The sequence below is a fragment of the Ricinus communis genome, chromosome 7 (genome assembly GCF_019578655.1).
Source record: "Ricinus communis isolate WT05 ecotype wild-type chromosome 7, ASM1957865v1, whole genome shotgun sequence".
NCBI lineage: Eukaryota > Viridiplantae > Streptophyta > Magnoliopsida > Malpighiales > Euphorbiaceae > Ricinus > Ricinus communis.
The window spans coordinates 4988107-5001796 of NC_063262.1; the positions used below are offsets into that span (position 1 = coordinate 4988107).

The 13690-nt window shown below is 30.7% G+C and overlaps 1 protein-coding gene across 2 annotated transcripts; it reads right to left on the minus strand.

The window, feature by feature from the left end:
• Positions 1 to 2896: 2896 nt before the first annotated feature.
• On the minus strand, positions 2897 to 13222 carry LOC8288723 (probable sphingolipid transporter spinster homolog 2). 2 transcript variants are annotated; one of them, XM_002528862.4, is made up of 16 exons: positions 13031 to 13222; positions 12785 to 12916; positions 12572 to 12673; positions 12016 to 12120; positions 11841 to 11916; positions 11657 to 11731; positions 11358 to 11460; positions 11188 to 11256; positions 9799 to 9844; positions 8881 to 8978; positions 8646 to 8722; positions 8395 to 8508; positions 6472 to 6591; positions 5344 to 5472; positions 4788 to 4866; positions 2897 to 3251 (listed from the first exon to the last, which is right to left on the minus strand). In XM_002528862.4, the coding sequence occupies exons 1-16, from the start codon at positions 13087 to 13089 to the stop codon at positions 3118 to 3120; spliced, it is 1518 nt and encodes a 505-aa protein (XP_002528908.2). In that variant the 5' UTR covers positions 13090 to 13222; the 3' UTR covers positions 2897 to 3117. The 2 variants fall into 2 exon arrangements, with proteins under 2 accessions (XP_002528908.2, XP_048232749.1); XM_048376792.1 differs by having other exon boundaries at positions 12785 to 12930; positions 13031 to 13193.
• Positions 13223 to 13690: the final 468 nt, after the last annotated feature.

Consider the following 13690-nt stretch of genomic DNA (forward strand, 5'->3'; position numbering starts at 1 on the left):
TTTAATTTAAAATTTGTTTTAAATTTTAAAAAAAAAATTAAATTTAAATTTAAATTTCTTCATCTTCGGTATCAATGAATGATATTAAATCGACTAAATTAAAAAAAAAAAAAAGAGCAATACATGGTAAACCTTAGAATCAAAACAAGAAATAGTTGTTTTTGTGACTCACAAGATAACACAGAAAGAAAATACAATCCTAAACACCGAAATAGAAAAATGAAATATTCTGAATTGCTGACAGCCGCATTAGTGACTGTCTTCAGATATCAGACACCACAAATACTGCAAATCCTATCAGCATTAAAAAAAAGAAGAGTTTTGCTTGATTCCCAGCCTGCTATTCTCCTGTTATAATTTTCATTTTTCAATTATGCACAATCAATTTTAATAGATTATACTAAAAATTTATTTCTTAATTATAAATGATTATTTAATACCATTTAAATTAATTTATTTATTTAATTGTGATTGTTGATGAATTCGTATATATAACTTTAAATTATTTATATAAATAAAAGATATATAGAAAAATCTATATTATTTATAAAATGACTATTTTAATTAATTTATTAATTCTTTACGTTTTATACTAATTTAGTTATCCATTAATTTATATATATATATATATATATATATTTTTATATTGTTTATACAAGTAGAATTATATAAGTGAATACCATATTCGTCAAATATTATTAATTAAATTTTAAAAGTAGATAAAAACTTTCAACAAATAGATATAATGCATTTCATTTGTTGATACATATAATTGGCTAATTTAGTATCAATTGTACTAATAAATTTTTAAAATTAAAATAATATCAATTGTTATAAATTTACAAGTTATATAGTACATTATAATGACTTTAAAATATTAATCATTAGTATATATAACATTGATCAAACTAGAAGAAATCATTATTATTATTATTTACATGAATCAAACTACTTCCTTCGTTCTAAAATAATTGATATTTTCTTAATCAAATATTATATGATTATCTCATTTTTTATATCTAATATAACGAGAGGTGCTATTCATCCACCAATAGAAAGATCCGCTCATATGCTGCACGAGGAGCGGCAAAAGACGGCTTTGCCCATGAGTTAGCGATATCTTTTATATTATTATATTTTATAATTATATAAATAATGAATTTTAAATATATTTATAGAAAAATAATTTAGTCCACTTAACTGTTTTTTTCTCTTTCTATAATTAAACTTGTTAAGTAACTTTAGTTTTTTCTATATCTTTTATATTATTTTTATGTTTTACAACAATAAATAATAAATTTTAAATATATTTATAGAAAGGTAATTTAGTCCAACTTAACTGTTTTTTTCTTCTATAATTAAACTTGTTAAGTAATTTTTTAATTCAAGTAAAATACTGCTAAAAAATCAATTAAGAGAGTATTAATTAAGCCATAACACAAACACCAGTGGCTGGTGAGCAGGGAGAGCGTGAATGTACATCTTTTTAAGTAAACTAATCTTTTCATGAAAGGAAAAAAAATATAAAAAAAATGAAGACATTTATTGAAAATAATTGGTAGGTAGTAGACAATAAATGAAAAATCAATGATTTTCAGTAAAGATAAAAAGAAGTTGGCTATTAAAAATTAATTAATGTTCCCATGACTTGCCAGATGGTCCTTAATCACACACCTGTACTTACTCCCTTCTGGATAGGACCTCAAATATACCTAACATAATGCATTTAAATGCATAGGCAATAATATTATTATAATTATAATTATTATAATTTTTAATTATTTATACAAGCTAATTATATATAATATTAAATTATCGGTAAATAAAATAAAATATTTTTGTTTATTATAAATTTTATTTACTTTTATGATTTAATTAATAGTACTTATAATTATAAAATTTATTTATATAATTTAATTTATACATATAAGTAAAAATTATATATGAGTCTTCTAATAATCTAAACTAGTATAAGGATATATAAAATTAACAAATTAAATAAAATAACATCAATGAATTATTCATGCTTGAAAGATGAATTTTATGATAATGGTACTCTATTGGTCATCCAATTATTGTTTTAGTTCAAATTTAGGGAATAGCTATAGTCGCACTTTTATCAACTTTCCCCATCTTGTCCAAAAAGGAGAAAAATAAAAAATAAAGAGGAAAAGAAAATACAATTCTCCTCTCCTGCCACCATCAAGAATTCAAAATAAAAAGAAGCCAAAATGGGGGAAGTTTCTCTTGAGACTGGAAGGGAACAAACAGTACATAGAATCCAGTACTTGACAAAGATAGATGGGAAATCTCACATGAAAGCAGGTAGGGAGGGCACATGCATTATGAATACTAGTAGATTATATATGACAAATGTAGCATCTTGTCGGACCCCTTACAGCTTCGCAATATATATTGTTGTCTGTCTGATAGATGAAGAAGACAGATAGCTATCCATTTCCCATCTTAAAAATCCCAAATACAGCCATTTTAGTTTAGTATCCAGTCTCCTTTTCAATTCTGAAACGAAGCCCACAAAGCTAAATGGATCTTGTTTTTTTTTTTTTTCTTATTTGATGGACAATTGAAAAAGTTGAAAAGATCAGAACATAATTATATGTACAAACAGAGGATGAAAGAAGACAGAATTCAGTATCACTATATCATAATCAATGGATCATAGCATATTCAATTGATGCTAACAGCTGTTGATACACTTAAGTCACTAAGAGTATTTCAAATCATAATTTGAGTTGATGGGGAGGCACCTGACTGAACTAAACAGGGTACCCTGAAACTCTGTCAAGAGTTGAGCAATGAAAGACTAGCTCCAATTGCCAATCTTCTAACTTGAAAAGAGGCTCGTGGGTCCACCAAATTCACAAAAGCATTCCTGTGGTCCAATAACCTGAAAATTCTTTTTCACTGTAAATAAGATATATGAATAATATTTTGCACAAGAATTGACAATCCTTTCTTTTTTGATAAATATGTACATTAGTGTTTGAGACTTTATACAAAGTGACATTTGAACTTTGCAATACATGTGGGATGATGCAAACAAGTTGGAAGCATTTCCGAAATGCTCTGTAGCCGAAAATATTGGATTTTGAACATTTAAGCTTCATTTAAAATGTCTGCCATCTCAGTCCGGTTCTCTTCAAGCAATGGCTCCATGCTGCCTTTTGCATTTGCGGAGATTTGATTTTCTCCATCCTCATTAGACATGTCAACACCCTTGAGAAAGACCCCTGCCAAGCACACAAGTGATTCAATAAGATATTGAGCTCCAATTAACTGAAAACAGAAAAAGCATTTCAAACTGTACATGAAAGCCTCCGTTAACTAATTACAAATTGTGCTTACTACTAGTTCTTATAACTCAAGGCACAGGAGTAGGAAAAGACTTTCTAAGTGGGGTTGATGTCAGATGAATATAAGGCCTTATTCTAATTAGGCATGTCTGAATATTGTGTCCAGCTTATATCTGACATTTTCAAGTCAATTCACCCTGTTAAAATCTGAAGAAGGAGAAATAACAGGATGAGGGAATTAACCAATTAAATTGAGATTCTTTAATGCATTCCATGCTCTTCAATATGGGTGCCATGTAGATATAACTTATGAGATGACAATTGGTAGGGTACCCTCCCATTAAGCTCTACCACTACACTTACCCATTGAAAAATTGATTATCAGTAGGATTCTACATTCCTACACATACCCATCAAAAACCCTACTAGAAATACTCGCATATTACCCATATTCGTCCCACTCCTGTTTATCAACTCTTTTTCCTTCAGAAAACTTTGATATGATAAGATACTAATATAAACACATACCACATAAATACACAAAGAAATCATAAATCGATATATTTTAAATAAATTCTAAAAACTCTATAAATATGTTATGATTTGGCTAAAGATAGGCATTCGGATTTGTTATTTCGGGCTGATGAGGATGAGTTACTTGAGTTTCCCGAGGGTTAGGCAATGTGAAGGAACAAGATGAACTTAATATGTTAGTCCAGCCTCGACTTCAGGGAATAACTCCTCTTCAGCAGGCTAAGATTGAGAGGGAAAGGTCAGCCCTAGACTCCGCTTTTTACGATCATGCCATAAATAAATCAAGAAATATAAATTATACTAATGATATTAACATAAACAGATTTTTATATGCGAGTTCAGATAATGGCTATTTGAGTATATCGACATGGACCCGTCACTAGCACTAACTTTACTACCTGTACATGTCCAAAACCTTATTAAACTCTATCTATACTTTGCTATTAGGGCCGGATAGAATCAAGTACCCTAAAATACCCTACCTGTCGCCATTTCACTCATTAACTTCCTAGTTAAAGAAACAATAAAAGCATATATCCTGCTGAGAGAAATTTGTAACTGTCCATCCTTGTTTGGTAGGTAAAGCTGTAGAATAAGTATGATTCATTAGAATCGCCATGAAAAACCCAACTGACTTCAATTTCCTTGCAAGAACCCACCATGCCTTCTTGTATTCTCCTAGGTATTTCACTATCTAACTTGCATTTGCACATGCATAATAGACTGAAAATTTTCATTTGGCTATTGTCTATAAATAAGGTGAGATAGTTTCCTCAAGCAACTATTTCTCTAGTGAAGAAAAAAGAGAACCAGATTATATAGTGAACCTAATGGGTTTCAAGAGGAACTATGATGTAGACTTTGAAGGATTGAAAACAAAGGAGCGAACAAAAGATGACTAGTGGATCTATTAAGTAGACATTTCATTTTCTTACTTACCAACAAACCATATTCCAGCAGCAATAAAGAGAACAGCTGTCAGAATAAGTGATGTTTCCCTCCAATTGTTGATGTGATCCTGTATGGGATTTGAAAATGTCAAGAAAATTCTGACAAAACAGAACTCCATTTTCTTGTAAGAAAAAGATAATATATGGAGGCCATGCAGGCAAACCAAAATAAAATATTGGGCACATGTATAAATAATACGTGGTAAGGTAACTAACTTAAAAGCACATTACCTAAAGGCAAAAACTCCTAAAGCTGAAATGATAAAGCATTAGTGCCTACCTAGAAGTGACCACTAATAATCTTGCACAAAATGAATGATAGGAAGTATTTCTAACCAGAAAAAATAAGTAGAAGGCAAAAAGATCTAAAGTTCATATTATGAGCATTAGACCTTCACTTTTGAGAAACAATCAGTCTATCTATCTGTACTATGCTTACACATATCTTTTAACAGAAGCTTATCACATTATTTATGCATGATCACAACAACTCAAAAATTACTTTTAGCTTGTAAAATATGATTGAAGGGGATTCAGAAGCACACCTGGAGGACCCCAACAAGGGGTGAAGAAGGCACATCACCAAATATGTGGATTGATACAGTTGAGATAGCCATAGATAATGGTCTCAAACCAGGTTTGACACAGTGAAGACACACATAATTAACTGGAGCCTGCAAAAGGAACATTATACTGTTGTTAATATATCTACAAAGTAGAATATGGCAGCTGCTTTCTATGATAGATCACCGCATTCACTAAGGAACTTGAATATTTGCTACAAACTAGAAAGCAAGCAAACATAAAAAAAAAAACATTGTTATGCTACAAACAAAAAGCAAGAAAAAGTGACTCCTCAAGGATAAAGGATGCTGCAAACAAACAAAAATGGAAACATTTGCTAGACATAAACCCAGAACATGTTACTTCAAAGCACAAGATAGGCTTGATGTATGTGAATCATGAGACCCTAAAGAAATTTCAAACCAACAGACTTTACAGAAACTAATTGCTCATAAATCATTTTAAATTGCAAGAAGTTCCATAAAGAAAGAGCCAAAAGTTTAACCCGCATGGCATAAACTTGTGTTAACAACGAGAAGACAAAAAGATCTACTAAGGACTGAAAGTATAACTGTTTTAGAAAATCACACTCCATTGCACAACTAAATATTTAAATTAACTTTCAAAATAATGGAAGAATGAAAAACCTAGATACTATATCTCATTATCAACACAATGCCAATATATTGAGGCTTATACAATAAAGCAAGCAGTAATGTAGATGAGTTTACAATTTAAGAAATTCAATGCCTCAACCACCGGCACAAGATAGCATGTACTAATTACTGAGGAGAAGAACAGTTATTATAGTTAACACTGACAGCCTATAAGTCTGACATCATACCAACCATCAAATCAGCCTATATAAATATAGATGGTTACTTATCATCATTTTGTTCAGCAGTGGAAATTCAACCAGATTTTAGGTATTTTCGTGATTGGAGATCAAATCCATCTGACACCAAACACCATTGACAAGATATCTCATGATAGCTTCAACCTTCTACTGTTCATAGGCAGATACAAAATGGAAGCTAGCTCACAACAAGCATGATTTAAAAGTTGAAACACCTATCTTTTTTCCCTAGTTCATTGGATAACAAAAGTACCTGTGTAGCAAAGACAAGTAGTTCACCCACGGAAAACAGGATTATGAAACCATACAAGTTCTTCAGACAGAAGGCACTGAAACAAAAAATTGCACCAAGAAATGTTGCTCCAGAGAGAAGCTGCATTAAAAGCAGAAAAAGGACCTTATAGGACAATGCATAACAAAAAAGTAGCGCATGCAAATTGACAAATCAATAAACTTCTTCAAGAACTCACATGAAAAGTGAAAAAATAAAGTGAATCACTCTGCCAAACCAGGTAAGATATGCGAAGGCTAAAAGAACTCTTCTCCTTACAAAAACTCCTAAGAATGTATACTAAATTCTTTTACCTGAAATTTTTGATTTGTCAATGAGTTTTGTTTAATTTTATTTTGGGTTAATTATTATTTGCTCCCTCAGGTTAGGCCTATTATAATAGTCAAAAAAATTTATTCTTTTAGTACATTAAGACCCTTTTGAGTTTTTAGTCATAGTATTAGTACCTCCTTCAGTTTAATCCTAATGCCTCACCATAATAATAATAATAATAATAATTTCTTTTTAAGAAGAAATATTTATTATATTTTACTTTAAATAGAAAATTTAAGTGCTTTTGAGAAACACAAATTTATACTATAATATTAATTTTGTAAGAATATTTTTTTTAATTTTAAAGAATTTATGAGTTTAAAATAATATATTTACTATTATTTCAATGAATGTTTGAGAAACTCATAATAGCTATGAATGAAAAATGTTGCATTTTTCTATTAGTTTGTCATAATTTTTTACTTCTTTAAAAACAAAATTTAAAATGGTTAAGTTATTCTTTTATAAAGTTTATTATTTTAACAATTTAAAGTTAAGTTATATAGCAAATCAATAATGTTGCTCTAAATATAAGTAATTTAAAATGTTTATATTTTGCTAGGATTAAATTGTCCTAAAAAAGAGCAAGTAAGAAAATTAAATAATAATTAAAATTAACTTATGCTGAAAAAGATTATTCTAATTTCATAAAATAAAAATTAATTTTGGACGTGCTTGACTTGATAACAAGTGGAAGGGTCAATTTTTATTATTCCTTATCAATTTAGTCCTTGACTACATTGGCTTTGGATAGAAGGGGGTTGTAGTTAGTGAAGTAAAAATTCAAGAAGGTTTTTAATGTAATTAAAAAAAATACACATCCTAACTAATCCTTTTAACTTTTAGTAAAAGGAAAGGTTGTAAAAGAGAGGAGGATATGCAATACAGTTAATGGAACAGAATTAAGGAATATAGCCATTGTTATGGGATTAAACAATAACAAATAACTTTTTTTATTATTAAATAAAGGATTTGAATTGAAGCAATACAAACCTTGTTTTAAGCCTATGCAATTACTACAGTTGATGAAATGGAACTTAAAAGAATATATAGCATTAGTAATAATTAACTTCAGGGAAGGAAAATTCTCTTGGTTGGAAGAGAGGAAAAAATAGGAGGAAAGAAAGATTATAATAAGTTCAAATTTTTTATCCTTTGTTTTTTCTCTCTTAGAAAACTTATCAAAGCGACGGCATAGTTGGCTCGGCTTTTTGTTCATGTTTCACCCATTTTCACTTCAAAATTAAAGAGAAAATTATGTGGGGCCATTACTTATTTTTATCCTAATTTTTATTCCTCCCACTTTCCTTCTCCCAAGAGAAAGTGAGAATATTTCCTCATTTCCCTCCTCCCATATTCAATACTCCCACTTTCCATCCTTTTCAAACAAAGGATTTAGGTTGCCTTTGAAAGTTTGAACAAAGGATTTGAACTAAAGCAATTTGGATATTGTTTTTAGCTTGAATTACTTGAATGAAGTTTACAAGTGCAGGCTTAGATTGGATTTGAGATAAAGGAATTATACCTGTCATAAGAAATATGCTAAAGGAGAAGTCATGTGTGCATACTCACCTTAAAAGCATTAGAGATTGTAGCATTCATGCGATCTAGTATGAAGCCTCCAGCTAAGGTGCCTAAAATTCCACAAATAATTGTAACCCCTCCAAACAACATGTCCGCATTACTCTATCAAAAGCTACCAAAATCGATCAGCATCACCAACACCACAGAGCATCAATGAGTTAAATAATCGACGGACTTGCAACAACAAATACAAAATATATTAGAAGAAGAAAAGAGAGAGAATTTGCAGACAACAGTACCATATGATAAATATTATAACCCGCTTTTGGTCCCCAATATGAGTATGCTCCAATGACAAAGTTGTATGATATGTAACCTGACAATTAATTAATAATTTAGTCTGAAAATAATCAGCTCAATCACATGTTGAAACTCTGTTGAATATATAAGTAAAAACATACATGAGAACAGAAAGCAAAGCATTGGATAAATATTTAGTTATCAAAGCACAAAGGATAAGGAAAGAAAAAGCACCTAGAACATTAACAACATAAACTTTGTCAACCAAAAGCACTTTCATATCCTTTGAAAATTGTGATAACTGATGTAAGATTGTAAATTCACCCTTCAACCTGCCACTTAGAATAAGAGTGACAATCAAAACTAGAAAAATGATTGGTACTGTGTTTAATGGTGCATTCTCCCATTTTGCATTGAATATGCAAGGATGTGTAAAATATAGTTCAACAAATCACAAATCATCATCATCCAACAGATTACTAGTAAATCAAAAGGCCACAGAAACTCTCTACTCCCTCAAGGAAACTTTGCAAAAAAGGATACACCTCAACAGGCAACTAACCTGCCTACCCTACAATTCCATAGTCCACATTGTTGACATTACTTTCTTTAATGTGTTAACAAAAGATTTGGGTATAATGATCACTGAGTCTCAACATACTAAATACAAAAGGTATATTCTTTGCACCTAATCCAATGTGCACATTACTTAAAGATTTTATCTGCATTTTGGCTACTGTATAAGGCACTGGAATTCAAGATTTAAGTCTTACTTTTATAGACATTATGCATGTTAACCAGTCAAGGATTAGAGACTTGAATCCTAATCAGTAAGTTCATATGTTTGCTTGAGCTGCTGGCTTAGGGAAGGATCCTCAAATCAGTAACTTCTCTCTATCTAAATACTAATTTATACAGTAAATGTATTACCCCCTCATCCCCGGAAAAAGAAACAAGTAGCCAGTCATTTTTATAATCCCATTTTTTTTTGCACAGCTTTTAATTTGTTTGGATTTGACATTGGCCTGGTTTTTGATTTGTTACTAAGCTAGGTCCCTTGCCTGGCACAAATTTCGATTCAATTTTAAGAAATTATGAGTTCATTCATTATGCAAAAGCTGATAGATAGTAAGAAAAACAAGAGCCACTCACTTTGAAGCTTTAAATGCTCGACTACTGATATCCTCATTACCATTATCTGTCACAATTAAATCAAAATTTAGATCAAGAAGAACCAAACGTTGCTTTATGGTCAACATAATCAACAAGGAAAGACCCGTTAAAAAAGTAACATAATAATTCCAATGCTTCAAAGAATAAGAAAAAAAACTAGGCCACATACAAAAATCAGCTAGTTTCAGTAAGATCTGGAAATCCTAACTTGCAATAATCCAGAGACAAGAAGATTCAGCAACAGTGTTACTACAGCATGAATTTAATAAAGTTAACTAGCAAAAAGGACTTAATCGTCCTGTATGTAGGTGGCATTATGCATCGCTTGACCACATTGGTGGCCTGTATGCTAAAAACTCTCTTCTATCCACATCTAAACCACTACATGTAATTAATATTCACGGTGTGAAATAGGGAGGTACATGTAATTAATATTCACGGTGTGAAATAGGGAGGCTCCAAAATATATTAAAAGAGAATTGTATATTCCATGAATAACAGGCTTATTGATTGCTCAAATTCAATATGCATATAAGAGCATGCTCTGCAGCAAATGAGCTTCTCATAAGAAATAAATTCGTAAAGCTTAAAGAGCAGAGCCATCAGCACATTCATTGCAGTGCACAGTCAGTATAGCAGCCATTTTTCAGGCATTCACCACAAAGAAAATAGATGCAATGAAAAGAATAAGGCGCCTATGAAGCAAACCTCAGGTCTAAATAGATTAAATTTAATAGACTATGTCAAGCCCCAAAAGTGACTCCAGCATGAATTAAATAGAAAAACATTCAACCTAACCTGGGGAGACAGTCACTATACACAACCGAGCTCACAAGTAGAATATGCAATTTACAAAATAAAAAAAAAATTCATCCAGAATACCAAAAGTTCAACCAACTCATCGAGTGCATCTTATTTGGCAGTGAGGCAGAATGATTTGCCAAAATTGATTTCACTTCCACTGGAATAAATCTTATTTGAAAAGCGGAGAAAAGGTAATGATATGGATCCAGTGGAGGCATGAAGCAAATCAGAGTGAATAGAAAATAAATGTACACGATCTGTAACTCAAACAGTTCCAGTAACTGGGTAAACGGACTCCATTCAAGATGCATGCATGCTTTTATTTGTATCTAACATAATTTCATGCTTGTAGGCTATAAGAAGGCTTTTCATACCAATCAGTATCTTGTGTTCAACAACATAAGAGTTCTTTTATAAGCCTAACATTGAAGGCCGCTAGTCTACCCTAAGATCTTTTCTAAATAATGGATCACTTTTATACATAAGATCATACCAGCAAAGGCCAAATGCAGCAAATATTGAATAATTACAATTTTACAACAAAAAAGAAAAATGAGGTTGAACCTTCAGTTATAGATGCATTTGCTTCAATTGATGATGTCAATGCCTTCTTTGATTCAGCAGGAGCAAAACCTGTAGTTAGAGTGGAGTTCCATAGAGGGCCAAAAGTTCAAAGACTATAATAGATGAAATCATACTTTTAAAGTGATGATGATAAATCACAAAAATTTCACCTTTAAGCTGCAAAGGTTTCATGGCAAATCCCAAAACAGCAAATGGAAGCATCAGAAGTGCCTCTCCCCAAAATGCATAGCGCCAGTTAAAACTACTCCCTACCTAAATAATGACATAATGCAGAAGATAACAATCAACACAAACTCCAACAGAATAATTGAGAAATTGCAGGGTATTTCTGCTGACAATAAAACAATTTTGTACCTTAAAAATTAAGATAATAACAGGTTGTCTTTAAATTAACAAGAGTTTCTGCTTGACATAAAGATGAAAACAAGTGCCTCGTATGAAAACTTACAAAGCCACCATAAACATAACCCAATGCAACTCCAGTTGGTATGCACATGTAAAATGTGGCAAGCCAGGCTGTTTTCTGAATCCACAAGAAAGAATTAAGTAACAGTACACAATTAACAACAACGAATATCAAGTTAAGCTTTTCCAAAACTTCTTATCCGGATAAAAGAAACAAAAAAGAAAACCTGAGCAGCAGGGGCATTGTCGTCTATAAATGGAGCAGCAAGACTAATGAAAGAAGCCTCACCAACGCCAACCAACCTAAAAGAGCAATATCCACACAGCAACTAACTGCTTATAAGAGAATAGTATAATTGAAGAAAAACAAGCTGTTTTACTGCACAAACATTTTGTACTTACATGCGGCAAATTGCAATAGACCAAAAGTCAAAAGAACTACCACATCCAGCTGCCGCAAATGTCCAAACAGATAATCCAACTCCAATCAGCCTAAAAGGATTATGACTGCAAGGCAATAATATAGAAGAACTCGTAAACCAAAAACAGGTAGCTAACAACTGAAAAGTACACCCATCTAAATATAGATACACAAAGGAAAAAAGAAAATTATGTCTGCTTTCTATACTGCTCCAAGGTTAGCCCTCCATTAAACTGCAAACAGAATCACAAAACAAGACAACTTCTAAGATGGTTTAATGATTTCAGATATATTTTTAAGAAAGATACTACTGGCTTATTGCATTTCTATGCATCTACCAAGGTAACTAACAACCAGACATCACAGTGTTGCATGCTAATATGAATGGCCCTATCTGGTCCAAAATAGATATTATTTTCACCAAAATTCGTAACAATTCATATATAAAGTACCAGATAAAAACCTGGAATCTCATTCCAATATACGATTCTATTCCCAATTGGGAAGAGCAACAAATGTGGCCTTAGAATTTATCACCTCTTTGCTAAGGAAGCAAAAATTGGAGAAGCCAAAAGAAGTCCAACCATAAATGCAGAAGATAAAACACCATCCTGGAAATTGTTCAAGTTAAAATCTCCCCTGAAACCAAAAATACAATCTAGTAAATTAATTATACAGCTAAGCACGTTGGTACGATCAGGGTAGTTATGCTTCTTTTACACATTAGAAAAAAAGAAAAAAGATCTTAACTGAATTCCACTACCGGAATTGCAAATTCCTTTCTCATCACAAGTTCTAATACTTCCATTAACTCCATTGCTTGCTATTGCACCTCGATCCACGTAGTTTATCATATTTATCACACAAAATAGCATCAGCAACCTGAAATTAAATAACTAAATAAATTAATTCAGTTATAACACATTTTTTATTTCATAAGGGAATTAAAAATGAAATAAACAGAAAACGGGGACGTAATCGCAGAAACTGGTGTACCTTTTGGGAGTGAACCAAGAAGGATCCGAAGAAGAATCATTAGTCGAGGTCCGAGCCATTTCGGCGAGAAGATTGACGAGACGGTGATGGCCGTTTTGACTGTTGGCTGGGTTTCGAAGAAGGAAATTTGACTTCGTTTGTGTTTCTGTTTCTACAGTCGAATTGAATAATTTAACATTTTAAAACAGAAAATAATTCTATTTATTAGTTTCTGTTTGATTGGTTTTCACACTAAGCAAGCAATAGTTCATATAATATTTTTATATATTTTAAAAAATTAATATTATATCATGTCTTATCTTTATGTAATATTATTTAATTTTATTAAAATTTATTTATATAATATAATAAAATATTAATATATTTAAAAAATAGTTTGCATCATTATCAATAAAATCAAATATAAAATTTTAAAAAATATTAAAACTTTTATTAAATTATTACTTCTTTATAATTATAAATTTTATAAATATATATTTACATAAATATTTTATTATATATATATTCAGTCATCATTTTGATCATAAATAATAATATAAAATAAATATATAAAAAATTGAAAACTTTTTCTATTAAAAAATTAGATTTATATGTATATAATTCTTATAATATTTTCCAAAATTAATAATTATTATATATAATTAAAAACTAATTTATTAA

Excerpts from the sequence above, each read along its gene's own strand:
- LOC8288723 (XM_002528862.4), bottom strand. The coding sequence starts at position 13,089 with ATGGCTCGGACCTCGACTAATGATTCTTCTTCGGATCCTTCTTGGTTC. Across the intron at positions 12,917-13,030 it reads TCTTGGTTCACTCCCAAAAG|GTTGCTGATGCTATTTTGTG; the intron begins GTACACCAGTTT and ends ATTTAATTTCAG. Across the intron at positions 9,845-11,187 it reads AAATGCATCTATAACTGAAG|ATAATGGTAATGAGGATATC; the intron begins GTTCAACCTCAT and ends TAATTGTGACAG.